Source organism: Agelaius tricolor, unplaced genomic scaffold (genome assembly GCF_023055355.1).
Source record: "Agelaius tricolor isolate 1412-34295 unplaced genomic scaffold, bAgeTri1.0.p SCAF_148, whole genome shotgun sequence".
NCBI lineage: Eukaryota > Metazoa > Chordata > Aves > Passeriformes > Icteridae > Agelaius > Agelaius tricolor.
In genome coordinates this window covers 33,334-58,148 of record NW_027269408.1, presented here as the reverse complement: position 1 = coordinate 58,148, position 24,815 = coordinate 33,334, and the positions used below count along the sequence as shown (strand labels likewise).

Genomic DNA, 24,815 nt, shown 5'->3' with positions numbered 1-24,815 from the left:
GCACTGGGGGGGGGTCCTGGGGTTTGAGGGGATCCTCCTGAGCTTGGGGGGACCCCGGGTGCATTGGGGGTTCCTGGGGGACCCCCTGAGGCTTTGGGGGTGCTCTGGGGGATTTGGGGGATCCCTTGTGGGGTTGAAAATTCCCCCTGGGGTTTGGGGGTCCTGGGGGAACCCCTGAACTCTGGGGTTTGAGGGGCTCACCCGGGCTGGGGGCAAAGAGCATCCCCAGAGCTTTGGGGGTGTCCCCAGTTCCGGGGTGCCCCATTTTGGGGTGCCTGGGGTTTTGGGGTGCCCCGGTTGTGGGGTGTCCCCAGAGCTTTGGGGGTTCCCGGAGGGGCTGGTGAGGGTTTGAGGGTCTCCCAGTTTTTGGGGTGCCCATTTTGGGGTTCCCGTGTCCATCCTTGCCGTGCAGCAACCAACGCTGGGGCTTCCTGGGGGGAGTGGTGATGGTTTTGGGGTGTCCCCATTTTGGGGCGTCCAGAGCTTTGGGGGTTCCTGGAGGGAACAGGGATGGTTTTGGGGTGTCCCCAGTTTCGGGGTGCCCATTTTGGGGTTCCCAGCTCAGTCCTTTCTGCGCGAGGCCTTGGCGTTGGCGCGCATCAGTTGGGTGACCCTGGGTGGGATCATGGGGGTTTTGGGGTGCCCCATTCCTGGGTGGGCTGGTGAGGGTTTTGGGGTTTCCCATTTCTGGGTGCCCCATTTTGGGGTGCCCATTTTGGGGTGCCCATTTCGGGGTCCCCATTTCAGTCCTTTCCGCACGAGGCCTCGGCGTTGGCGCGCATCAGTTGGGTGCTCCTGGGTGGGATGATGGGGGTTTTGGGGTGCCCCGTTTTGGGGTGCCCCATTCCTGGGTGGGATCATGGGGGTTTTGGGGTGCCCATTTTGGGGTGCCCCGTTTTGGGGTGCCCATTTCGGGGTCCCCATTTCAGTCCTTTCCGCGCGAGGCCTCGGCGTTGGCGCGCAGGACGGCGCCGGGGCTGGGGTACGGCCGCTGCTGGAACAGGGGCCCGGCCGCCGTCGTGTCCGCGCCCGTCTTGGCCTCGTTGCGCTTGGGCAGCCCCGTGGACCACGTCCCCCTGCCGGGACACGGCGAGGAATGGGGGTCACGGGGGTCCCCCAAAACCCGGGGCACCCCAAAACCCCTCCCCGTTACCCCAGGCCGTACCGGGGCGCGTCCGAGTAGGCGCTGGGGTCCATCGGGTCCAGCTCCTCGTCCTTGCGGCTGCCTGGGGGGCGTGGGGGGGTCAGCAAAGCTCCAGAACCCCCCAGAATCCTGGGGGAACCCCCCTCGGAGCCCCCCGAAATCCTGGGGACCCCCCCAAAATTCCTCCCAGGGAATTCCCCCCGGAATGCTCAGAACGCCCTGGAATTCATGGGGAACCCCCTCCCCACAACCACCTGAAATGCCAGGGAATCCTCTATGGAACCCCCCAAAATCCCAGTGGACCCCCTGGAACCCCCCAAAATCGCAGGGGACCCCCTGGAACACCCCAAAATCCCAGGGGACCCCTGGAACACCCTAAAATCGCAGGGGACCCCCTGGAACACCCCAAAATCCAAGGGGACCCCTGGAACACCCCAAAATCCCAGGGGACCCCCCACCTCCATCCCCTGACACCCCAGGGAATCTCCTGCGGAATGCTCAAAGCACCCCAAAATCCTGGGGGAGTGACCCCAGAATGCTCCTCAGAGCCCCCCAAAATCCCAGGGAATCTCCCCAAAATTGCAGGGACCTCCCCAAGGACACTTGAAGCCCCCTGAAATCCCAGGGATCCCCCCAGAATGTTCAGAGCCCCCCAAAATCCTGAGGGAATCCCCTTGAAATCCCAGGGACCTCTCCCCCAGAATGCTTGGAGCCCCCCAAAACCTTGGGGGATCCCTCTCCGAAATGCTCAGAGCCCCCCAAAATCCCAGGGGACCCTCCCTCGACCCCCCCAAAATCCCAGGGACCCCCCCCAGAATCTTCAGAGCCGCCAAAATCCCAGGACCACCCCCAAACCCCCTGAAATCCCGGGACCCCCTGGAACGCTCAGAGCCCCCTGAAATCCTGGGGAACCCCCCCAGAACGCTCCTCAGAGCCCCCCCAAATCCCAGGGACCCCCCCCCCAGAATGCTCAGAGCCCCCCAAAATCCTGAGGAATCCCCTCGAAATCCCAGGGACCCCTCCCCCAGAACACTTGGAGCCCCCCAAAACCTTGGGGGATCCCTCTCCAAAATGCTCAGAGCTCCCTGAAATTCTGGGGGATCCCTCCCCAGATTCATCAGAGCTCCCCAAAATCCTGAGGAATCCCCCCAAAATCCCAGGGAATCCCCCCCAAATCCCAGGGGACCCTCCCTCGAACCCTCCAAAATCCCAGGGACCCCCCCAGAATGTTCAGAGCCCCCCAAAATCCCGAGGAATCCCCTCGAAATCCAAGGAACCCCTCTCCCAGAATGCTCAGAGCCCCCCAAAACCTTGGGGGATCCCTCTCCAAAATGCTCAGAGCCCCCTGAAATTCTGGGGGATCCCTCCCCAGGTTTGTCAGAGCTCCCCAAAATCCCAGGGGACCCTCCCTCGACCCCCCCAAAATCCCAGAGACCCCCCCCAGAATGCTCAGAGCCCCCCAAAACCTTGGGAGATCCCTCTCCAAAATGCTCAGAGACCCCTGAAATCCTGGGGGATCCCTCCCCAGAATCCTTAGAGCCCCCCAAAATCCCAGGGAATCCCCCCAAAATCCCAGGGGACCCTCCCTCGACCTCCCCAAAATCCCAGGGACCCCCCCAGAATCTTCAGAGCCCCCAAAATCCCAGGACCGCCCCCAAACCCCCTGAAATCCCGGGACCCCCTGGAACGCTCAGAGCTCCCCAAAATCCTTGAGGAACCCCCAGAACCCCGAGAGAACCCCCCCCACCCTCCACCAAAACGCCTGGAGCCCCCCAAACTGGCGGGGACCCCCCAAAATCCCCTGTGCCCCCGGTACCTTTCTTGCCCTTGGGGTACGGGGCCAGCTCCTCCCGCCGGTGCCCCCGGCGCTCCCGCGGCGCCTCCTCCTTCTCGGGGGGCTCCTCGGCCTCTGCGGGGCCACCGGGGTCAGGGCACCCCAAATCCCCCGGGGGGACCCCAAAGCCCCTGGGGGGACCCCCCAGATCCCCCTCAAGCTCTGGGGACACCCCCAGTTCCTCCCATGGGGTTTCGAGGCCCCCCCCCCCAGATCCCCCCGTAGGTTTTGGGGACCCCCCCCCAAGTTTTGGGGTTCTCCCCAGATTTTGGGGACCCCCCGGGTTCTGTGCCCCTCCCAGTTTTGGGGTCCCCCCAGTTCCCCCCCCCCCCCCCGTAGGTTTTGGGGAACCCTCCCCAGGTTTTGGGGTTCCCCACAGATTTTGGGGCTCCCCCAGTTTTTGGGGACACCCTGGATTTTGGGCCTCTTCCACAGGTTTTGGGGTCCCCCCCAGTTCCCCCCCAGGTTTTGGGGTTCCCCCAGTTTTTGGGGATCTCCCCCAGTTTCTGGCCCCGCCCCAGGTTTTGGGCCCCCCCTCCCAGTTTTGGGCACCCCCCCAGGTTTTGGGTACCCCCCCAGTTTTGGGGACCCCCCCAGTTTTTAGGGACCCCCCGCGTTTTGTGCCCCTCCCAGTTTTGGGGTCCCCCCAGTTCCTCCCCCCCCCCCCCCTCCAGTTTTGGGGCCCCCCCTAATTTTTGGGGATCTCCCCCAGTTTCTGGGCCACCCCCCCAGGTTTTGGGGTCCCCCCAGTTCACCCCATCCCCAGTTTTTGGGGATCTTCCCCAGTTTCTGCCCCCCCCAGGTTTTGGGCACCCCTATCCCAGTTTTGGGGACCACCCCGGATTTTGGGCACCCCCACCCCAGTTTTTGGGGACCACCCCGGATTTTGGGGAGCCCCCCAGTTTTGGGGTCCCCCCAGTTTTTCCCTCCCAGTTTTGGGGTCTTCCCAGTTCCCCCCAGGTTTTGGGGCCCCCCTAATTTTTGGGGATCTCCCCCAGTTTTTGGGCCCCCCCCCCCCAGGTTTTGGGGTCCCCCCAGTTCCCTCCTCCCATAATTTTTGGGGATCTCCCCCAGTTTCTGGGCCACCCCCCCAGGTTTTGGGGTCCCCCCAGTTCCCACCCTCAGTTTTTGGGGATCTTCCCCAGTTTCTGCCCCCCCCAGGTTTTGGGCACCCCTATCCCAGTTTTGGGGCCCCCCCGGATTTTGGGCCCCCCCCCGTTTTTGGGGTGCCCCACCTGCGCTGCCCCGCGCTCTCCGCGCGGGTTTGGTGATGACGGAGTTGGGGTCGCTCGGGGACAGCCACGACACCAGGTCCGTGTCCACGTTCCAGTAATAGGGCAGCCCACTGGGGGGGGACAGGGATGGGGCTGTGGGATCTATGGGGCCAGGGGGGCCCTATGGACCCTACAGAGCCCAGAACAGGGCCCTATGGACCCTACAGAGCCCTATGGACCCTACAGAGCCCTATGGACCCTATAGAGCCCAGAACAAGGCCCTGTGGACCCTACAGAGCCCGGGGGGGGCCCTATGGACCCTATAGAGCCCAGGGGAGCCCCTATGGACCCCATAGAGCCCAGGGGAGCTCCTATGGACCCTATAGAGGCCAGGGGAGGGCCTTATGGACCCTATAGAGCCCAGAACAGGGCCCTAGGGACCCTATAGAGCCCTATGGACCCTACAGAGCCCAGGGGAGCCCCTATAGAGCCCTATAGACCCTATAGAACCATGGGGGAGGCCAAATTATCCCATAGAGCCATGGGGGGCCCTATAGACCCTATAGAGCTCTATGGATCCTACAGAGCCATGGGGAGCCCTATAGACCCTACAGAACCATAGGGGGGCCTATGGACCTTATAGAGCCCTAGGGACCCTACAGAGCCATAGGGGGCCCTATAGAGTCCTATGGAGCCTATAGAGCCCTATAGACCCTATAGAGCCACAGGGGGCCCCATGGACCCTAAAGAGCTCTATGGACCCTACAGAACCATGGGTACCCTATGGATTCATGGGGCGGGGGGCTATGGATCCTATAGAGCCCTACAGATCCTACAGAGCCCTAGGGGGCCCTGTGAAACCCCATGGAACCTATAGAGACTGGGGGAGGGCCCTATGGACCCTATAGAGCCATGGGGGAGCCCTATGGACCTTACAAAGCTCTATGGACCCTATAGAGCCCTACAGATCCTACAGAGCCCTAGGGGGCCCTGTAGAACCCCATGGAACCTATGGAGACTGGGGGAGGGCCCTATGGACCCTATAGAGCCATGGGGAGGCTCTACAGACCCTATAGATGCCCATGGACCCTATAGAGCTCAGGGCTGGCCCTACAGAGCCCTATGGGCCCTATAGAACCCTCATGGGGGACTGTGGACCCTGGGAGGGGCCCTGAGGACCCTACAGAACCCTGTGGGGGCTATGGACCCTATAGAGCCATGGGGGGGCCCTATAGAGCCATGGGGGCACCTACAGACCCTATAGACACCTATGGACCTATAGAGCCATGAGAGAGCCCTATAGAGCCATGGGGGGCACCTACCCACCCTATAGACACCTATGGACCTACAGAGCCATGGGGGGGCCCTATAGAGCCATGGGGGGGCCCTATGGACCCTATAGACACCTATGGACCTATAGAGCCATGAGAGAGCCCTATAGAGCCATGGGGGGCCCTATGGACCCTATAGACACCTATGGACCTACAGAGCCATGGGGGGGCCCTATAGAGCCATGGGGGGCCCTATGGACCCTATAGACACCTATGGACCTATAGAGCCATGGGGGGGCCTTTGGACCCTATAGACACCTATGGACCTACAGAGCCATGAGAGAGCCCTATAGAGCCATGGGGGGCCCTATGGACCCTATAGACTCCTATGGACCCTATAGAGCCATGAGAGAGCCCTATAGGGCCATGGGGGGGCCCTATGGACCCTACAGAGCTCAGGGGGCCCCTCTGGACCCTACAGACCCCACAGGCCCCAGAGTGCCCAGCAAAGGCTCCTATAGGCCCCCAGAGGCTGTAAAGGGTCCCTGTAGGGCCGGAAGGTGACCCTGACCCCACAGGGGGGGTACAGACCCCATAACACCTGGAGAGGGACCTACAGCACCGGGAGGGTCCTTACAGCCCCTATGGGGCCTGTGGAGAGTCCCTATAGCCCTGGGAAGCCCTGAGGAGGGGCCCTATGGACACTATAGGGGTGGGAGGGATCTGTAGGGGCTGGGAGGGATCTATAGGGGCTGGGAAGGATCTGTAGGGGCCGGGAGGATCTATAGGGGCTGGGAAGGATCTATAGGGGCTGGGAGGGATCTGTAGGGGCCGGGAAGGATCTGTAGGGGCCGGGAGGGATCTGTAGGGGCTGGGAGGGATCCATAGGGGCTGGGAGGATCTATAGGGGCCGGGAGGGATCCGTAGGGGCTGGGAGGGATCCATAGGGGCTGCGAAGGATCTATAGGGGCTGGGAAGGATCTATAGGGGCTGGGAGGGATCTATAGGGGCTGGGAAGGATCCATAGGGGCCCTACAGCCAGGGGAGGGCCCCAATAACCCTGGGGGAACCCCAGGAAGGTCCCTATGGCCCTATAGGGGGGCATGGACACCAGGGGTGTTCCTACAGCCTCTATAGGATCCGGGGGGTCCCTATAACACTTGGGGGGGGGTCTCACAAGGAGGGGGAGGGGTCTCCCCGGGTGGGGGAGGGGTCTCCCGGGTGGGGGAGGGGTCTCCCGGGAGGGGGAGGGTCTCACCAGGTGGGGTCGATCACTTTGTACCAGGGCGGCATCAGCCCCTCGAGCCGCGAGGCTTCGTAATCCACGTGGGCGTCATCGTAATCCTCAGCGATGATCTCCTCCTCGGGCTCTGGGCGGGGCGTCTCACTGACCCCGCCCACTGCCACACCCACCGCCAAACCCCGCCCACTGCCACACCCACCGCCACAACCCCGCCCACTGCCCAAACCCCGCCCACTGCCCTAATCCTCAGCTATGATCTCCTCCTCGGGCTCTGGGCGGGGCCTCTCACTGACCCCGCCCACTGTCACACCCACCGCCAAACCCCGCCCACTGCCCCATCCCCAGCGATTATCTCCTCCTTGGGCTTTGGGAGGGGCATCAGCATGGCCACACCCACTTCCCCATCCCTGACACACCCACTGCCCCACCCACCATCCCAAACCCCGCCCACTGCCACACCCACTGCCCAAATCACACACTCTGCCCCCAATGCCACCCCCAATCCTCAGTGATGATCTCAGGCTCTGGGGTGGGGCCATCAGCTCAACCCCGCCCACTGCCACACCCACATCCCCAGCCCCCCTCCAGTGCTGGGCAATGGTCTGGGGTGAGGCTGGGATGAGAGCCCCGCCCACAGCCCAGAGCCACACCCACCGATGAGCCACACCCACAGCCCAGAGCCACACCCACCGTTGAGTCACACCCACAGCCCAGAGCCACACCCACCGATGAGTCACACCCACAGCCCAGAGCCACACCCACCGATGAGCCACACCCACAGCCCAGAGCCACACCCACCGTTGAGCCACACCCACAGCCCAGTGCCACACCCAGTGCCACTGACCCCACCCACAGCCCAGCGCCACACCCAGTGCCACTGACCCCACCCACAGCCACACCCCGTGCTGCTGACCCTGCCCACAGCCACACCCAGTGCTACTGACCCCACCCACAGCCACACCCCGTGCTGCTGACCCTGCCCACAGCCACACCCAGTGCTACTGACCCCGCCCACAGCCCAGAGCCACACCCAGTGCTGCTGACCCCACCCACAGCTGAGCCCCACCCTGCCCATAGCTCCGCCCTCAGCTGATAACAATGTCTACAGCCCCACCCACTTTCCCAACCTCACCCACTACCCATAGCCCTGCCCACTGCCCATAGCCCCGCCCACTGCCCATAGCCTCACCTACTTACCCAGCCCCACCCACTTCCCCTAACTCCACCCACTTCCCATAGCCCCGCCCCCTGCCCATAGCCCCACTCACTGCACATAGCCCCGCCCCCTAACCCCGCCCCCCCCGCCACCATTACTCGGGGTCTGAGGTCGGGCACACCCAGGCCACGCCTACACCTCACCCTGGCCACACCCCCTCCAGCCCCACCCAGCGAAGCCCCGCCCCCTCTCACCGGGCTCCACGTGTTTGAGCAGCCCCCGCTTGGCCAGGCGGGACTGGAGAGCCACGGGCAGCGGCATGGCCGGGGGGCAGCACCGGGAATGCCCCGGGAATTCACCGAGACAGCACCGGAGAGGGGCCAGCACCGGGACAGACTGGGGACACACCGGGACAGAGGCGTCAGCACCGGGAATTCACCGGGAACAGACTGGGGGCAGCACCGGGACACGGGGGGCAGCACCGGGAACACACTGGAGATAGACTGGGAATGCCCCGGGAATCACCGCGGTCAGCACCGGGAACCAACCAGGACCCGGCTGGGGGCACGGGACAGGGGGGTCAGCACCGGGAACAGACCGGGAACCACCGGGAATACCCCGGGAACCAACCGGGGACACCCCGGGAACCCCGCAGAGCCCCGGGACCCCGCTGCGGGCGCGGCTCGGGGTTCCGGGACCCCCAAATATCTCCGGGACCCCCCGAGACCCCTCGGTGTCCCGGGAAACCCCTCGGGCACCGGGGAGAGCCCCGAGAGCTGCGGGGACAGCCCCGGAACCGGCAAAGGAGCCACGAGACCCCCCCGGTAACCCCGGAGAGCTCCCAGAAACCCCCGGAAGAGCGGGAACCCCCCTGGAGACCCCCGGAACCTACCCGGGAACCCCAGTTCGGTCCCACTTCCCCCAGTTCAGCCCCAGTTCGGTCCCAATTCGGCCCCAGTTCAATCCCAGTTCAGTCCCAGTTACCCCAGTTCGGTCCCAATTCAGTCCTAATTCCCCCAGTTCGGTCCCAGTTCGGTCCCAGTTCAGTTCCAATTCCCCCAGTTCGGTCCCACTTCGGCCCCACTTCGATCTCAGTTCAGTCCCAGTTCACCCAGTTCGGTCCCAGTTCGGTCCCAGTTCGGTCCCAGTTCAGTCCCAGTTACCCCAGTTCGGTCCCAATTCAGTCCTAATTCCCCAGTTCGGTCCCAGTTCGGTCCAGTTCAGTTCCAATTCCCCCAGTTCGGTCCCACTTCGGCCCCACTTCGATCTCAGTTCAGTCCCAGTTCACCCAGTTCGGTCCCAGTTCGGTCCCAGTTCGGTCCAGTTCAGTCCCAATTCCCCAGTTCGGTCCCAGTTCGGTCCCAATTCAGTCCCAATTCCCCCAGTTCGGTCCCAGTTCGGTCCACTTCGGCCCCGCTTCGATCTCAGTTCAGTCCCAGTTCACCCAGTTCGGTCCCAGTTCGGTCCCAGTTCGGTCCCAGTTCCCCCAGTTCGGTCCCAGTTACCCCCGTTCGGTCCCGGCTCCCACCGGAAGCCGCCGCCGGCCTCGCGCCGCTCACGTGACCGCGCTGCCCCCCTTGCCCCCGCCCCCGTTGCCTCGGTAACCCCCGGCATTTCCGGTGATCACGTGACACACCCCGACCAATCGGCTGCGGGACAGCGCGGGCGCTCGGCCAATCACCGCGCGGGAACGCGGCGCGCGCGGGCGCGGGACCCACATGGGCGCCGCCATGTTGGGGGGGGCGGCGGCTCCGCGCTGTTTTTGGGGATTCGCTGCTCAAAATGGCGGCCCCGGGGGCTCCGGGGCCATCCCGGGCTCACCCCGAACCCGCCCCGCACCCCGCCCCCCCGGCACGGGGCTCCAAGGACACTGGGGAACGAACGGGGGCTCTGCCCCTTTATTAAAGCTGCGCTCGAGGGGTCAAAGGTCACCGGGCACAGGTCGGGGGGGTCCCTGAGGCGGCCACGGGGGTCACAGTGCAAAGGTCACGCCCCGGAGGGGGGAAGAGGTCAAAGGCCAGCAGCAAAGGCCCCAGAGGAGAGTAGAGGTCAAAGGTCAGTAGCAGGAGGTCAGCAGGTTGTCCCTGAGGTTGAGGCCACCAAGAGAGGTCAGAGGGCCAGCACAGGGATCAGCGGGGTCACAGAGAGGTCAGGGGTCACAGCAGGGTCACAAATGGGTTACAGAGGTCCCACAGAGATCAGAGGCTCCAGGCAGAGGTCAGAGGTCACAGAGAGGTGAGAGGTCACGGGGGGTCAGGCCAGGCGGCAACCTCGGGACCGGGGGCGGGGCCGGGGTTGCTGGGTGGGGACTGGGGAGGCCCCAGGGGGGCGGAGCTGCGGGGGGAGGGGGATGGGCTCCCCCAGGAACAGCCCTCCCACGAGGATGATGATGATGATGATGATGATGATGAAGGCCAGCGGGGGCGGCCCCGGCCCCTCCCCCGCCGCAGCGCTGGGGGGGAGCCCTGGGGGGGGGAGGGGCAGGGCCTGGAGGGGGGAGGGGAGGGGGCCACGGGGGGTGGGGCAGGGGTGGGGCAGGGGGCGGCCCCCAGGTCAGGCAGGGAGTGGCGGTGGGGGGAGGGCAGTGGGGGAGGGACCTGTGGGGATGGGCCTGTGGGGGATGGGCCTGTGGGGGAGGGGCGGGGCGTGGCCCCCAGCTCGGGCAGGGAGTGGCGGTGGGGACCCCCCCGGCGGAACTGGGGCTGCCAGCCTGTGGGGGAGGGGCCCGGGGAGCCCAGTTAGCGACCCCAGTTAATCCCAGTCAACCCCAGTTAACCCCTGTTAATCTCCCCAGTTACTCTCCGTGAGCCTCTCCTGTGCTGCCCCCCAGGGCTCCCAGTAACTCCCCCATCGATCCCAGTGCCCCCCCAGTCCCTCCCATTCCCCCCCAATCCCTTCCAGTTCCTCCGCAGTCCCCCCCAGTCCCCCTCCCCGTCCATCCCATTTCTCCCTCCCAGTGCCCCCCACTCCCCTCCCAGTCCATCCCATTTTTCCCCCCCAGTCCCTCCTATTGCCCCCCCCACCCTCCCAATCCCCTCCCAGTTCCCCCCCAGTGCCCTCCCAGTCCACCCGCAGTTCCCTCCAGTCCATCCCATTCCCCCCCCACCCTCCCAGTCCCTCCCAGTCTCTCCCAATCCCTTCCAGTTTCCCCGCAGTTCCCCCAGTCCCCTCCCAGTCCCCTCCCAATTCCCCCCAATCCCTCCCAGTCCCCCCCCAGTCCCTCCCATTTTTCCCCCCAGTCCCTCCCATTGCCCCCCCCACCCTCCAGTCCCTCCCATTCCCCCCCCAGTCCCTCCCAGTGCCCCCCAATCCCTCTCAGTTCCCGCAGTCCCCCCCAGTCCCCTCCCTGTCCATCCCATTTCTCCTTCCCAGTTCCCCCCCAGTCCCTCCCAATCCCTCCGTCCCCTCCCAGTCCCTCCCATTGCCCCCCCCACCCTCCCAGTCCCTCCCATTGCCCCCCCAGTGCCCCCCCCAGTCCCTCCAGTCCCTCCTAATCCCCTCCCAGTTCCCCCCCAGTGCCCCCCCAGTCCCTCCCAATCCCCTCCCAGTCCCCCCAGTCCCCCCAGTCCCACCTGCCGGGGGTGCCCCTCCCCAGGATCTCCTCCGGGGGGCGCTGCGGGGCCCGGGGCTGTTGTTGTTGTTGTCGTTGCTGGGGGCGCAGCGGGGGGAGCAGAAGATTTGCCCCCCCGGGGCAGGAAGGGCCGGCCCAGCAGGGGGCGCCCGCAGGGGGCACAGCGGAAACAGCCGGGGAGGGGGTGCCAGTGCTGCCCCCTGTGGGTGACGTGGGGGTCCTGCAGGTCTGGGGACAATGGGGACAGTGAGGGGACAATGGGGACACTGGGGGTGCCAGTGCTGCCCCCTGTGGGTGACGTGGGGGGTCCTGCAGGTCTGGGGACAATGGGGACAGTGAGGGGACAATGGGGACACTGGGGGTGCCAGTGCTGCCCCCTGTGGGTGACATGGGGGTCCTGCACCTCTGGGGACAGTGGGGGGACAGATGGGACAATGGGGACACTGAGGGAACCCCCAGACCACCCCAGGGACCCCCACAAATCCCCCCTGAACCCTTTTAGGACCCCTTGAGGATCTCCAAAGCTCCCTGGGGACCCTAAAACCCTCCCAGGGACCCCAAACTGCCCCGGGGGACCCCCTTGGGACCCCCAAAACTTCCCTGGGGACCCCCAAACCGCCCCGGGGACCCTCTTAGGATCCCCTGGGACCACCATGAACCCCCCTGGGGACGCCCAAACTGCTCCTGGGACCCCCAAACCCGTCTGAGGACCCCAAATTCCCCTACAGATCCCCAAACCCCCCCGGACACTCCCTTAGGATCCCCAGGGACCCCCATGTACCCCCCTGGGCACCCCAAACCCCCCAAGGGACTCTCTTAGGACCCCTGGACCCCCAAGCCCCTCCTGAGGACCCCTTTAGACCCCCTGGGCATCCCCAAACTGTCCATGGGACCCCCCAAAACTTCTCCTGTCTCTCCGAGGACCCCCAAACCCACCCTGGACACCCCCAAACCCTTCAGGGCCCTCTCTTAGGACCCCTTGAGGACCCCCAAGTCCCTCCTGAGGACCCCTTTAGAACCCCCATGTACCCCCCTGGGGACCCCAAACCTCCCCAGGGACCCTCTTAGGACCCCTGGGACCCCCCAAGCCCCTCCTGAGGACCCCTTTAGGACTCCCTGGACACCCCCAAATCCTCCTGGGCACCCCCAAATCTTCTCCTGTGGTCCCCAAACTGCCCTGGGGATCCCCAAAACCGCCCCTGGACACCCCCAAACCCTTCAGGGCCCTCTCTTAGGACCCCTTTAGGACCCCCAAGCCCCTCCTGAGGACCCCTTTAGGACCCCCAAATCCCCCAGGACACCCCCAAAACTTCCCCTGGGGACCCCCAAACCCCGCCTGGACACCCCCAAACCCTTCAGGGCCCTCTCTTAGGACCCCCAGGGACCCCCAAACCCGCTCGTGTCCCCCCCGTGGCCCCTCACCGATGGGGTCCCCGCAGGTGTCGCACAGGTGGGCGCGGCGGGCGCGGCAGGGGGGGCACAGGGGCTGCCCCTCCCCCCCGGGCAGGCTCTGGGGGTCCAGGGCCCCCTCGCACTCCAGGCAGCGCAGGTGGCGCAGGTGCCAGCGGCGCCCCCCGGCCTCGGCCCAGCGCCCCCCGAAAATCAGCTGGGATGGGGGGGAAAGAGGGGTCAGGGATACCCAAAGAGGGGTCAGAGACCCCAAAAATCAGCTGGGGGAGCATGGGGGGGTCAGGGATACAGAGACCCCCAGAGACCCCCGAAAATCAGCTGGGATGGGGGGAAAAAAGGGGGGGTCAGGGATACAGAGACCCCAAAAATCAGCTGGGGAGCACCAGGAGGAGATGGAGGAGTGCCCAGCACCCAAAGAACCCCTCAGCCCCCCAAAACCACCCAGAGCACCCCATAACCCCCCATAACTGCCCACAGCACCCCATAACCACCCTGAGCACCCCATAACCACCTCATACTCACCCCATAACCACACTGAGCACCCCATAACCACCCCATACCCACTCATAGCACCGCATACCCGCCCCATAACTGCTCCCAGCACCCCATATCCTCACCCCACATCCTTGTACCTCGTCGCAGCCGGGGCAGCGGTGCCTCACGCTGTCCCCATGGTGCTGCCCCATAACCACCCTGAGCACCCCATAACTGCTCATAGCACCCCATAACCACCCTCAGCATGCCATAACCACCCCATAACTGTTCCCAGCACCCCATAACCACAATGACCACCCCATAACTGCCCATAGCACCCCGTAACCACCCCATAACTGCCCACAGCACCCCATAACCACACTGAGCACCACATAACCACCCCTTCAGGACCCCATACCCCCCCATAACCACTGATAGCACCCCATAACCACCCCATAACCACACTGATCACTCCATTACTGCCCTGAGCACCACATCTGCACCCCATAACCACTGATAGCACCCCATAACCACCTCAGAACCACTCCATAACCACCCTCTGCACCCCATACCCACCATAACCACCCCTTCAGGACCTCATATCCCGCCCCATAGCCACTGATAGCACACCATAACCACCCCATAACTACCCCCTGAGCACCCCATAACCACCCCATAACTGCCCATAGCACCCCATAACCACTCCATAACCACAGTCAGCACCCCACACCCACCGTGAGCACCACATCTCCACCCCACAACCACCCCATAACCACCCCATAACCACCCTCTGCACCCCAACCCACCCTGAGCCCCCCATAACCACCGCTTCAGAACCCCATATCCCTCCCATAGCCACTGATAGCACTCCATAAGCACCCCATAACTGCCCACAGCACCCCATAACCACCCCATAACCACACTGAGCACCCCACAACACCCCATAACCACACTGAGCACCCCATAACCACCCCTTCAGGACCCCATATGGCCCCCATAGCCACTGATAGCACCCCATAAGCACCCCATAACCACACTGAGCACCCCATTACTGCCCTGAGCACATCTCCACCCCATAACCACTGATAGCACCCCAGAACCACCCCATAACTGCCCATAGCACCCCATAACCACCCCATAACCACTCCATAACCACCGTCAGCACCCCACAGCACCCCATAACCACCCCATAACCACACTGAGCACCCCATAACTGCCCATAGCACCCCATAACCGCCCATAGCACCCCATACCCACCCCATACCCAGCCCTTCAGGACCCCCTACCCCCCGTACCTCGTCGCAGCCGGGGCAGCGGTGCCGCACGCTGTCCCCGTGGTGCTGCCCCATAACCACACTGAGCACCCCATAACTGCCCATAGCACCCCATAACCACCCCATAACTGCCCATAGCACCCCATAACCACCCCATAACTGCCCCATACCCACCCTGAGCCCCCCATATCCCCCGTACCTCGTCGCAGCCGGGGCAGCGGTGCCGCACGCTGTCCCCGTGGTGCTGCCCCATAACCACACTGAGCACCCCATAACTGCCCATAGCACCCCATAACCACCCCATAACTGCCCATAGCACCCCATAACCACCCCATAACTGCCCCATACCCACCCTGAGCCCCCCATATCCCCCGTACCTCGTCGCAGCCGGGGCAGCGGTGCCGCACGCTGTCCCCGTGGTGCTGCCCCATAACCACACTGAGCACCCATAACTGCCCATAGCACCCCATAACCACCCCATACCCACCCCATACCCACCCATATCCCCCCATACCCCCGTACCTCGTCGCAGCCGGGGCAGCGGTGCCGCACGCTGTCCCCGTGGTGCTGCCCCATAACCACACTGAGCACCCCATAACCACCCCATAACCACTCCATAACCACCCCATACCCACCCTGAGCCCCCATACCCCCGTACCTCGTCGCAGCCGGGGCAGCGGTGCCGCACGCTGTCCCCGTGGTGCCGCCCGCACAGCAGCCGCCCGCTGTCGCCGGGGCAGAAGTAGATGAGGTCCACGAGGGGCTGCTGGCACTGCTGGCAGCGGAAGCAGCGCGGGTGCCAGCACAGCCCCAGCCCCGCCCGCGCCGCGAACACGGCCAGGGCCCCGCCGCGCACCGCGGCCCCGCACTGCGGAACAACGGGACCGGGATGGCATCTGGGGCGGGGGCCGCCCTTTTACAGCCCCACAGACCTCGGACTGGGCAGTCAGGGGGGCTGGGATCCCCCCCTGGGATCCCCCCCTTTTACAGCCCCCCACACCTCAGACTGGGCAGTCAGGGGGGGCTGGAATTGGGGGTGGGATCCCCCCATTTTACAGCCCCCCACCCTTTAGCCCGGGGAGTCAGGGAGGGCTGGAATCTGGGCTGGGGTCCCCCCCTTTGACAGCCCCTCACCCTTTAGCCCAGGGAGTCAGAGGGGTCGGGATCTGGGGTGGGGTCCGCCCCTTTTACAGCCCCCTACACCTCAGACTAGAGAAGTCAAGGGGGCCGGGATCTGGGGTGTGATCCCCCCCTTTTACAGCCTCCCACCCTCAGCCTGAGGAGGTCAATGGGGCCGGGAATTGGGGGTAACACCCCCCGGTTATAGCCCCCCACACATAAAGCTGGAGGGGTCAAGGGGCGCCCAGAATTGGGGGGTAACACCCCCATTTTACAGCCCCCCAGCCCTCAGCCTGGGGAGTCAGGGGAGCCGGGAATTTGGGGTGTGATCCCCCATTTTACAGCCCCCCACCCTCCAGCCTGGGGAGTCGGGGGGGCTGGAATTGGGGGTGGGATCCCCCCTTTTTACAGCCTCCCACCCTTCAGCCTAAGGAGGTCAAGGGGGCCGGAAATTGGGGGGCAACACCCCCATTTTACAGCCCCCCATCCCTTACAACAGGGGGTCAGGGGGCACCAGGAATTGGGGCCCATTTCTGCCCATTTTTGGGGTGCCCATTTTTGGGGTGCCCGTTTTCTGCCCGTTTTTGGGGTGCCCGTTTAAGGGTGTTCATTTTTGGGTTGCCCATTTTCTGCCCATTTTGGGGGCGCCCATTTTCTGCCCATTTTTGGGGGGGACATTTTGGGGGTGCCCATTTTTGGGGTGCCCATTTTTGGGGTGCCCGGTTTCCGCCCATTTTTGGGGTGCCCATTTTGGGGGTGCCCGTGTTCACGTTGCTGTTCTAGGGTGCTCATTTTTGGGGTTCCATTTTGAGGGTGCCCATTTTCTGCCCATTTTTTGGTGCCCATTTTGGGGGTGCCCATTTTGGGGGTGCCCATTTTCTGCCCATTTTTGGGGTACCCATTTTTGGGGTGCCCGGTTTCTGCCCATTTTCTGCCCATTTTTGGGGTGCTCTTTTTGGGGTGCCCATTTTCTGCCCATTTGGGGGTGCCCATTTTGGGGTGCCGTTTTTGGAGTCCCCAATTTTGGAGGTGCCCATTTTTGGGGGTGCCCATTTTCTGGCCATTTTGGGGTGCCCATTTTGGGGGCGTCCATTTGGGGGCACCCATTTTGGGGGCACCCATTTTTGGGGTGCCGTTTTCGGGGTGCCCATTTTCTGCCCATTTTTGGGGTGCCCATTTTCTCCCCATTTTCGGGGTGCCGTTTTCGGGGGTGCCCATTTTTGGGGTGCCCATTTTCTGCCCATTTTAAGGGTGCCCATTTTGGGGTGCCGTTTTCGGGGTGCCCGTTTTCTGCCCGTTTTGGGGGTGCCCATTTTGGGGGTGCCCATTTTCTGCTCATTTTGGGGGTGCACATTTTGGGGGTGCCCGGTTTCTGCCCTTTTTGGGGCTGCCCATTTTTGGGGTGCCGATTTTGGGGTGCCCATTTTCTGCCCATTTTTGGGGTGCCCATTTTTGGGGTGCCCATTTTTGGGGTGCCCATTCTCTGTCCATTTTTGGGGTGCCATTTTGCAGGTGCCCATTTTCTGCCCATTTTTGGGGGGGACATTTTGGGGGTGCCCATTTTCTGCCCATTTTTGGGTTGCCCATTTTGGGGTGCCCATTTTCTGCCCATTTTCGGGGTGCCCGGTTTCTGCCCATTTTTGGGGTGCTGTTTTTGGGGTGCCCATTTTTGGGGTGCCCATTTTGAGGGTGCCCATTTTCTGCCCATTTTGGAAGTGCCCATTTCTGGGGTGCCCGGTTTCTGCCCATTTTGGGGGTGCCCATTTTGGGGGTGCCCATTTTCGGGGCGCCCGTTTAAGGGTGTTCATTTTTGGGGTGCCCATCTTCTGCCCATTTTCGGGGTGCCCATTTTCGGGGTGCCCATTTTCGGGTGCCGTTTTTGGGGTGCTGTTTTTGGGGCGCCCATTTTCTGCCCATTTTGAGGTGCCCATTTTTCGGGTGCCCATTTTTGGGGTGCCCATTATCTGCCCATTTTGAGGTGCCCATTTTGGGGGTGCCCATTTTTGGGGTGCCCATTTTCTGCCCGTTTTCGGGGTGCCCATTTTTGGGGTGCCCATTTTCTGCCCATTTTGGGGGTGCCCATTTTGGGGGTGCCCATTTTGAGGTGCCCATTTTGGGGTGCCCGTTTTCAGAGTGCCGTTTTTGGGGTGCCCATTTTCTGCCCATTTTGGGGTGCCCATTTTCGGGGTGCCGTTTTCGGGGTGCCGTTTTTGGGGTGCCCATTTTGGGGTGCCCATTTTTGGGGTGCCCCCACCTGCTGGCACACGGCCCCCGCGCTGGTGAGGGGGAGGGGCCGGACGCTCCCTTGCCCCAAATTTTCCCGTTTCCGGCGTTGGGCGAAAAGTTTCAGCTCCCGACGCTCGGCCTCGTCCAGGTCGTGGCAAAACTGGGGCTGGGGAGGGGCGGGAGAACCTCAGACCACCCCAAAAACCCCCAAAATACCCCCAAAATACCCCAAAATACCCCCAAAATACCCCCAAAATACCCCAAAAATACCTAAGGACACCAAATGCACCCCAAAACTACCTGGAAACACCAAATCCACCCCAAAAACCCAACCCAAAATCAGTTCAAAAATACCCTTGAACAACAGAAATCCACCCCAAAAATGCCCTCAAACAACCCAAATCCACCCTAAAAACACCTCAAGCCCAAATCCACCCTAAAACATCCTTGAACAACCCAAAACTGCCCCAAAACCGCCCTCGAACGACCCAAAACCACCCCAAAAATGCCTTAGAACAACCCAAGACCACCCTAAAACCACTCAAAAATAGAAGAAAATGCCACAAAACACCCTGAAATAACCCAATTACCCCAAAACACCCCAAATCACACCCCAAACACCCCAAAAACTGCTTTGTACCATCCAAAACCTCCCCAAATACCCCAAACCCCCACCCCAAAACCACTTTATACCATCCAAAATCACCCCAAATTCCCAAAATCCCCCCCCAAACCACTCTGTACCATCCAAAACTGCCCCAAATTCCCAAAATCCCCCCAAAAACCACTTTGTACCATCCAAAATCTGCCCAAATACCCTAAAGCCCCCCCAAAAAAACAGTTTGTACCATCCAACCCCCCCAAAAATCATTGTGTACCCCCCAAAATCTCCTCAAATACCCCCAAAACCCCCCCAAAACAGCTTTGTACCATCCCAAACCACCCCAAATTCCCCACACACCACTTTATAGCATCTCAAAACACCTCAAATTCCCCAAAAATCCCCCAAAAAAACATTTTGTACCATCCAAAACTGCCCCAAATTCCCCCAAAATCCCCCCAAAACCCATTTTGTACCAACCAAAATCACCCCAAATACCCCAAAACCTCCCCAAAAACCATTTTGCACCATCCAAAACCACCCCAAACACCACTTTAGAGCATCCCAAAACCACCCCAAAACCACTTTGTATCATCCAAAACTGCCCCAAATACCCCAAAACCCACTTTATAGCATCCCAAAACCCCCCCAAAAACCACTTTGTATCATCCAAAACCACCCCAAATCCCCCCCAAAAAACCACTTTGTACCATCCAAAACCGCCCCAAATCCCCTAAAACCCCATTTGCACCATCCAAAACCACCCCGAACACCCCAACCATCACTTTATAGCATCCCAAATCACCCCAAACACCCCAAAACCCACTTTATAGGATCCAAAACTGCCCCAAATACCCCAAACCCCCCCAAAAGCCCATTTGTACCATTCAAAACCACCACAAACTCCACTTCATAGCATCCCAAAACCACCCCAAATCCCCCAAAAACCCGTTTGTACCATCCAAAATCACCCCAACCATCGCTTTATCCCATCCCAAAACCGCCCCAAATACCCAAACCCGCCTTTAAAAACGCCCAGAAAAAGCCCCAAACCCAGCTCCGAACGCCCAGAACGGCCCCAAACCCGCCCCAAACCCGCCCCAAACCCGGCCCCGGTCCCCCCCCGGAGCCCCCGGAGCCCCCGGCCCCGCTCACCTCGAGGTCGTGCGGGGGCAGCTGCCGGAGCAGCTCCCGCAGCCGGTGCCGCTCCCCGGGGCTGCGCAGCCGCGGCACCAGCGCGGGCGGGAGCAGCGCGAAATACTGACACACCTGGGGGCGGGGCTTAATGGGGCGGGGCTCAGCGGGGCGGGGCTTAGCGCGAAATACTGACACACCTGGGGGCGGGGCTTAATGGGGCGGGGCTCAGCGGGGCGGGGCTTAGCGCGAAATACTGACACACCTGGGGGCGGGGCTTAATGGGGCGGGGCTGAGCGCGAAATACTGACACACCTGGGGGCGGGGCTTAATGGGGCGGGGCTCAACGGGAAATACTGACACACCTGGGGGCGGGGCTTAATGGGGCGGGGCTCAGCGGGGCGGGGCTTAGCGCGAAATACTGACACACCTGGGGGCGGGGCTTAATGGGGCGGGGCTCAGCGGGGCGGGGCTGAGCGCGAAATACTGACACACCTGGGGGCGGGGCTTAATGGGGCGGGGCTCAGCGGGGCGGGGCTGAGCGCGAAATACTGACACACCTGGGGGCGGGGCTTAGCGGGGCGGGGCTCAGCGGGGCGGGGCTTAGCGCGAAATACTGACACACCTGGGGCGGGGCTTAATGGGGCGGGGCTGAGCGCGAAATACTGACAGACCTGGGGGCGGGGCTTAATGGGGCGGGGCTGAGCGCGAAATACTGACAGACCTGGGGGCGGGGCTTAATGGGGCGGGGCTCAGCGGGGCGGGGCTTAGCGTGAAATACTGACAGACCTGGGGGCAGGGCTTAGCGGGGCGGGGCTCAGCGGGGCGGGGCTTAGCGCGAAATACTGACACACCTGGGGGCGGGGCTCAGCAGGGCGGGGCTTAACGGGGATGTGAGAAATACTGACACACCTGGGGGCGGGGCTTAGCGGGGCGGGGCTGAGCGCGAAATACTGACAGATCTGGGGGCGGGGCTTAGCGGGGCGGGGCTGAGGGGGCGGGGCTGAGCAGGGCGGGACTGAACGGGAGCAGTGAGAAATACTGACAGACCTGGGGGCGGGGCTTAGCGGGGCGGGGCTCAGCGGGGCGGGGCTTAAGGGGGCAGTGAGAAATTCTGACAGACCTGGGGGCGGGGCTTAGCAGGGCGGGGCTGAGCGGGGCGGGGCTTAACAGGGGCAGTGGGAAATACTGACAGACCTGGGGGTGGGGCTTAATGGGGCAGGGCTAAATGGGAGCAGTGAGAAGAACTGACACACCTGGGGGCGGGGCTTAATGGGGCAGAGTGTAATGGGAGCAGCAAAAAGAATGGGCACACCTGGGTGGGGCAAGACTTGGTGGGGCGGGGCTAAACGGGGCGGGGCTTAGCGGGGTGGGGCTGCACTGCAATACCTGGGAAGGGGTGGGGCTTAGTGGGGCGGGGCTTAGCAAGGTGTGGCACAAGGGGTGGGGCTTAGTGGGGTGTGGCCTATGTGGAGCAGGTGGGAGGAGTACTGGGACACCTGGAGAGGGCGGGGTTTAGCAAGGCGGGACAAAAAGGGCGGGGCTAAGATGTTTGCCATAGGTGGGGCTTCAGAGGGATGTCCCACGATGGGCGGGGCCTGGAGGGGTGTGGCCCAGTGGGCGGGGTTTGATGGGACAGGTGTGAGAGGCACAGAGTCAGCTGTGGGGAAGGGGGTGGGGCTTAAGTAGGCGTGACTGGACAGGGTGGGGCTGATTGGGTGGGGCCTCACTGGGGGTGTGGCTTCACCAGTGGGTGGGGCCTGGAGGGGGTGTGGCCGATGGGAGGGCGGGGTTTAGATGGGGCGGGGCTTCATGGGGGGAGGGGTGAGAAACACCTGAGGGGAAATGGGGGCGGGGCTTATGGGGCGGGGCCTCAACAGAGTGGGAGCTGCTGTGGCAGGTGGGAGGGGTTTCCTGCAGAAGGGGTGGGGCTTCAGAAGGTGGGCGGGGCTTGTTTGCATGGGCATGGCCTGGCCAGGGGGTGGGGCTTGGCTCAGGGCAAGGGGATCTCTGGGGTGGGCGGGGCCTGGGTGGGATTGGGGCGGGGTTTGGGGGGGTCAGGGCTCCATGAGGGGGGGGGCCCCAAGGGAATTGAGCTCGGGGGGGGTCAGAACATTTTGGGGAACATGGATGGGGTGGGTCCCCATCCCTGGGGTGTTTTGGGGTCCCGTGTGAGGTGGGGGGTGCAGATGGGGGGTCTCCATCCCTTGTGGGGTGTTTTGGGGTCCCGGGCAGGTTTAGGGGGCACAGATGGGGGGGGTTTCCATCCCTGGGGTGTTTTGGAGGGTGCAGATGGGAGGGGGGGGGGGTCTCCATCCCTGGGGTGTTTTAGGGGTCCTGGGGGGTTTGGGGGGCGCAGATGGGGGGGTCTCTGTCCCTGGGGTGTTTTGGGGTCCCGGGCGGGTTTAGGGGGCACAGATGGGGGATGTCGGGTCTCCATCCCTGGGGTGTTTGGGGGGTCCCAGGGGGTTTTGGGGGCACAGATGGGGGGTCTCTGTCCCTGGGGTGTTTGGGGGTCCTGGGGTGTTTTGGGGGGCGCAGATGGGGGGGGTCTCTGTCCCTGGGGTGTTTTGGGGGGTGCAGATGGGGGGGGTCTCCATCCCTGGGGTGTTTCGGGGGGCGCAGATGGGAGGGGGGGGGTCCTCCATCCCTGGGGTGTTTGGGAGTCCCTGGGGCGGTTTGGGGGTCCCCGGGGTGTTTTGGGGGGCACAGATGGGGGGGGTTTCAATCCCTGGGGGGTTTGGGGTCCCGGGGGTGTTTGGGGTTCCCGGGGTATTTTGGGGTCCCCAGGGTGTTTTGGGGTCCCCGGGGGTGTTTTGGGGTCCCCGGGGGGTGTTTGGGGTGCCCGGGGTTACCTGGTCAGGGCTGAGGCCGGGGGGGGCCCAGGCGAACTCCTCGGCCGAGCACCCCGAATCCTCGGAGCCGGGGGGGGGGGTGGGACTCGGGGAGCAGCCGGGCCAGGACCCCCTGCAGGGCCGGGGGGACCCCGCCCCCCACGTGCTCCCCCCGCGGGCATTTGCAGTGCAGGCAGAGCTTCCTGGGGCGGGGGACCCCGAAACGCCGTCAGGGGGGGACCCCAATATCGGATAATGCGGGCGCCCCAAAATCTGGGGATGGGGCTCCCCAAAATTCATCATGGGGCAGCCCAAAATAGGGTCAGGTGGCACCCCAAAATCTGTAATGGGGACACCCTAAAATCCAGGAATGTGGGCACCCCGAAATCTGGGGATAGGGCACCCCAAATAAGGTGAAGGGAATCCCCGAAATATGGTTGGGGGGGCCCAAAAATCCAGGAATGTAGGACCCCAAAATATGATAATGGGACACCCCAAAATTCCGTCAGGGCGCACCCCGAAATCTGGGGATGAGGCACCCTAAAATCTGGTCATGGGGACCCCAAAATACGGTTAGGGGGAACCCCGAAAAGCGCCCCAAAATCCATAATGGGGACACCCTAAAATCCAGGAATGTGGGCACCCCAAAATCTGGGGATGAGGCACCCTAAAATCTGGTCATGGGGACCCCAAAATTTGGTAGTGGGGCACCACAAAATATGTTCTGGGGGCACCCCAAAATCCAGGAATGGGGGCACCCTAATATTCGGTCAGGGGGCGCCCCAAAATCTCAAAAGGAGCACCAAAAAACTGTAATGGGACACCCCAAAATGTGATAATCGGGGGCACCCCAAAATCCGTTAATGTGGACACCCCAATATTCCCCTCCCAGCTCAGGGGCACCCCAAAATCCCCCTCCCACCAGGGGGACACCCCAAAACCCTCATCCCATGCAAGGGGGGTGATGTCGGACACCCCAAAACCTCCCTCCCAGCCCCTGGGGGTGATGGGGGCACCCCAAAATCCCCCTCCCAGCCCGGGGCACCCCAAAAGCGGCCTCACCTCCAGGGGTGCTCCTGGAAGCCCGGGCAGAGCTCCCGGCACACCCGGCACGGCCGCCCCCGCTCGGGGTCCTGGGCCTGGGGGCACAGCGGGGTCAGGGGCACCCCAAAATCCCCTCCCATCCCAGGGGGGTCAGGGGCACCCCAAAATCCCCTCCCATCCCAGGGGGGGCACAGCGGGGTCAGGGGCACCCCAAAATCCCCGCCAATCCCAGGGGGGGGTCAGGGGCACCCCAAAATCCCTTCCCATCCCAGCGGGGTCAGGGGCACCCCAAAATCCCCTCCCATCCCAGGGGGGTCAGGGGCACCCCAAAATCCCCTCCTATCCCAGGGGGGTCAGGGGCACCCCAAAATCCCCTCCCATCCCAGGGGGGGTCCGGGGGGAACCCAAAAACGGTCTGGGGGGGGGACACCCCAAAAACAGCCAGGAGGGATGGCAGGGACACCCCAAAATGCTGGGGGGGCTGGGGGGCAACAGCCCAAAAATGGGGTCCGGGGGGGGCATCAAAATGGGGGGGTGGGCAGGAAAAAGGGGGGGGGGGGCAGTAAATGAGGCCAGGGGGGCTGGGGGGGCCACGCCAGAAATGGGGGGGGGGGTCTGTGGGTGGGCACACGTGGGATCGGGGGAAAACCCCAAAAATGGGGTCAGGGATGGGTGGGGGGAACCCCCGAAATGGGGCGGGGGGTTGGGGTTCACCCCCTAAGCCCCCCAACCCTACAGCCCCCCCCAACCCCACAGGCCCTTCCTGGAGCCCCTTTGAGACCCCCGAGCCACAGACCCCCCCATGGCCCCTCCCCCAGAGCCCCCCGAGACCCCAACGCGCCCCCAAAGCTGCTCCACAGGGCCCCCAAAACCCCAGAGCCCCCCAAGGTGCCCCCAGAGCCCCCAAAGTGCCCCCAGAGCCCCCCAAAGTGCCCCCAGAGACCCCCTAAACCCCCCAGAGCCCCCCCGGTTCCCCCGCCCCTCACGGCTCGCTCCGATCGCCGCCGCCGGGACCCCCGGGTGAACATGGCGGGCCTTGGACACGCCCCCGGACACGCCCCCAGCACTGGTCACGCCCTCACCTGAGGGAGGCCCCGCCCCTTCAGGTAGATGGCGAGGTAAGCCCCGCCCATCGCCACGAGGCCATGCCCCCACCGGAGCCGCCTTTGGCGCCCTCCAAACCCCGCCCCCCGCCGCGCTGGCCACGCCCACAGCGCTGGCCACGCCCCTCGGTCAGAGCTGGGCGGGCTCGGGGGCTCTGAGGGG

The 24,815-nt window shown here is 63.5% G+C and overlaps 2 protein-coding genes across 6 annotated transcripts; both read right to left on the bottom strand.

The window, feature by feature from the left end:
* Window positions 1-585: 585 nt before the first annotated feature.
* Window positions 586-9,448, bottom strand: PQBP1 (polyglutamine binding protein 1). Of its 5 annotated transcripts, none has more exons than XM_071420533.1 (7): window positions 9,368-9,448; window positions 8,117-8,258; window positions 6,722-6,833; window positions 4,214-4,323; window positions 2,961-3,053; window positions 1,166-1,226; window positions 586-1,076 (listed from the first exon to the last, which is right to left on the bottom strand). In XM_071420533.1, exons 2-7 carry the CDS (start codon window positions 8,181-8,183, stop codon window positions 926-928), a joined length of 594 nt encoding a protein of 197 aa, XP_071276634.1. In that variant the 5' UTR covers window positions 8,184-8,258; window positions 9,368-9,448; the 3' UTR covers window positions 586-925. The 5 variants fall into 5 exon arrangements, with proteins under 5 accessions (XP_071276634.1, XP_071276637.1, XP_071276638.1 ...); XM_071420536.1 differs by having other exon boundaries at window positions 9,391-9,414; XM_071420537.1 differs by lacking the exon at window positions 9,368-9,448 and adding an exon at window positions 8,936-9,044.
* A 967-nt stretch (window positions 9,449-10,415) lies between these two features.
* PRICKLE3 (prickle planar cell polarity protein 3) lies at window positions 10,416-24,736 on the bottom strand. The gene is given in 11 exon segments (XM_071420544.1): window positions 10,416-10,459; window positions 11,435-11,551; window positions 11,554-11,661; window positions 12,856-13,039; window positions 15,250-15,459; window positions 17,965-18,102; window positions 19,693-19,806; window positions 22,527-22,604; window positions 22,606-22,708; window positions 23,568-23,644; window positions 24,632-24,736. Coding segments are annotated over 11 exon segments (1,224 nt in total). The 5' UTR covers window positions 24,683-24,736.
* Window positions 24,737-24,815: the final 79 nt, after the last annotated feature.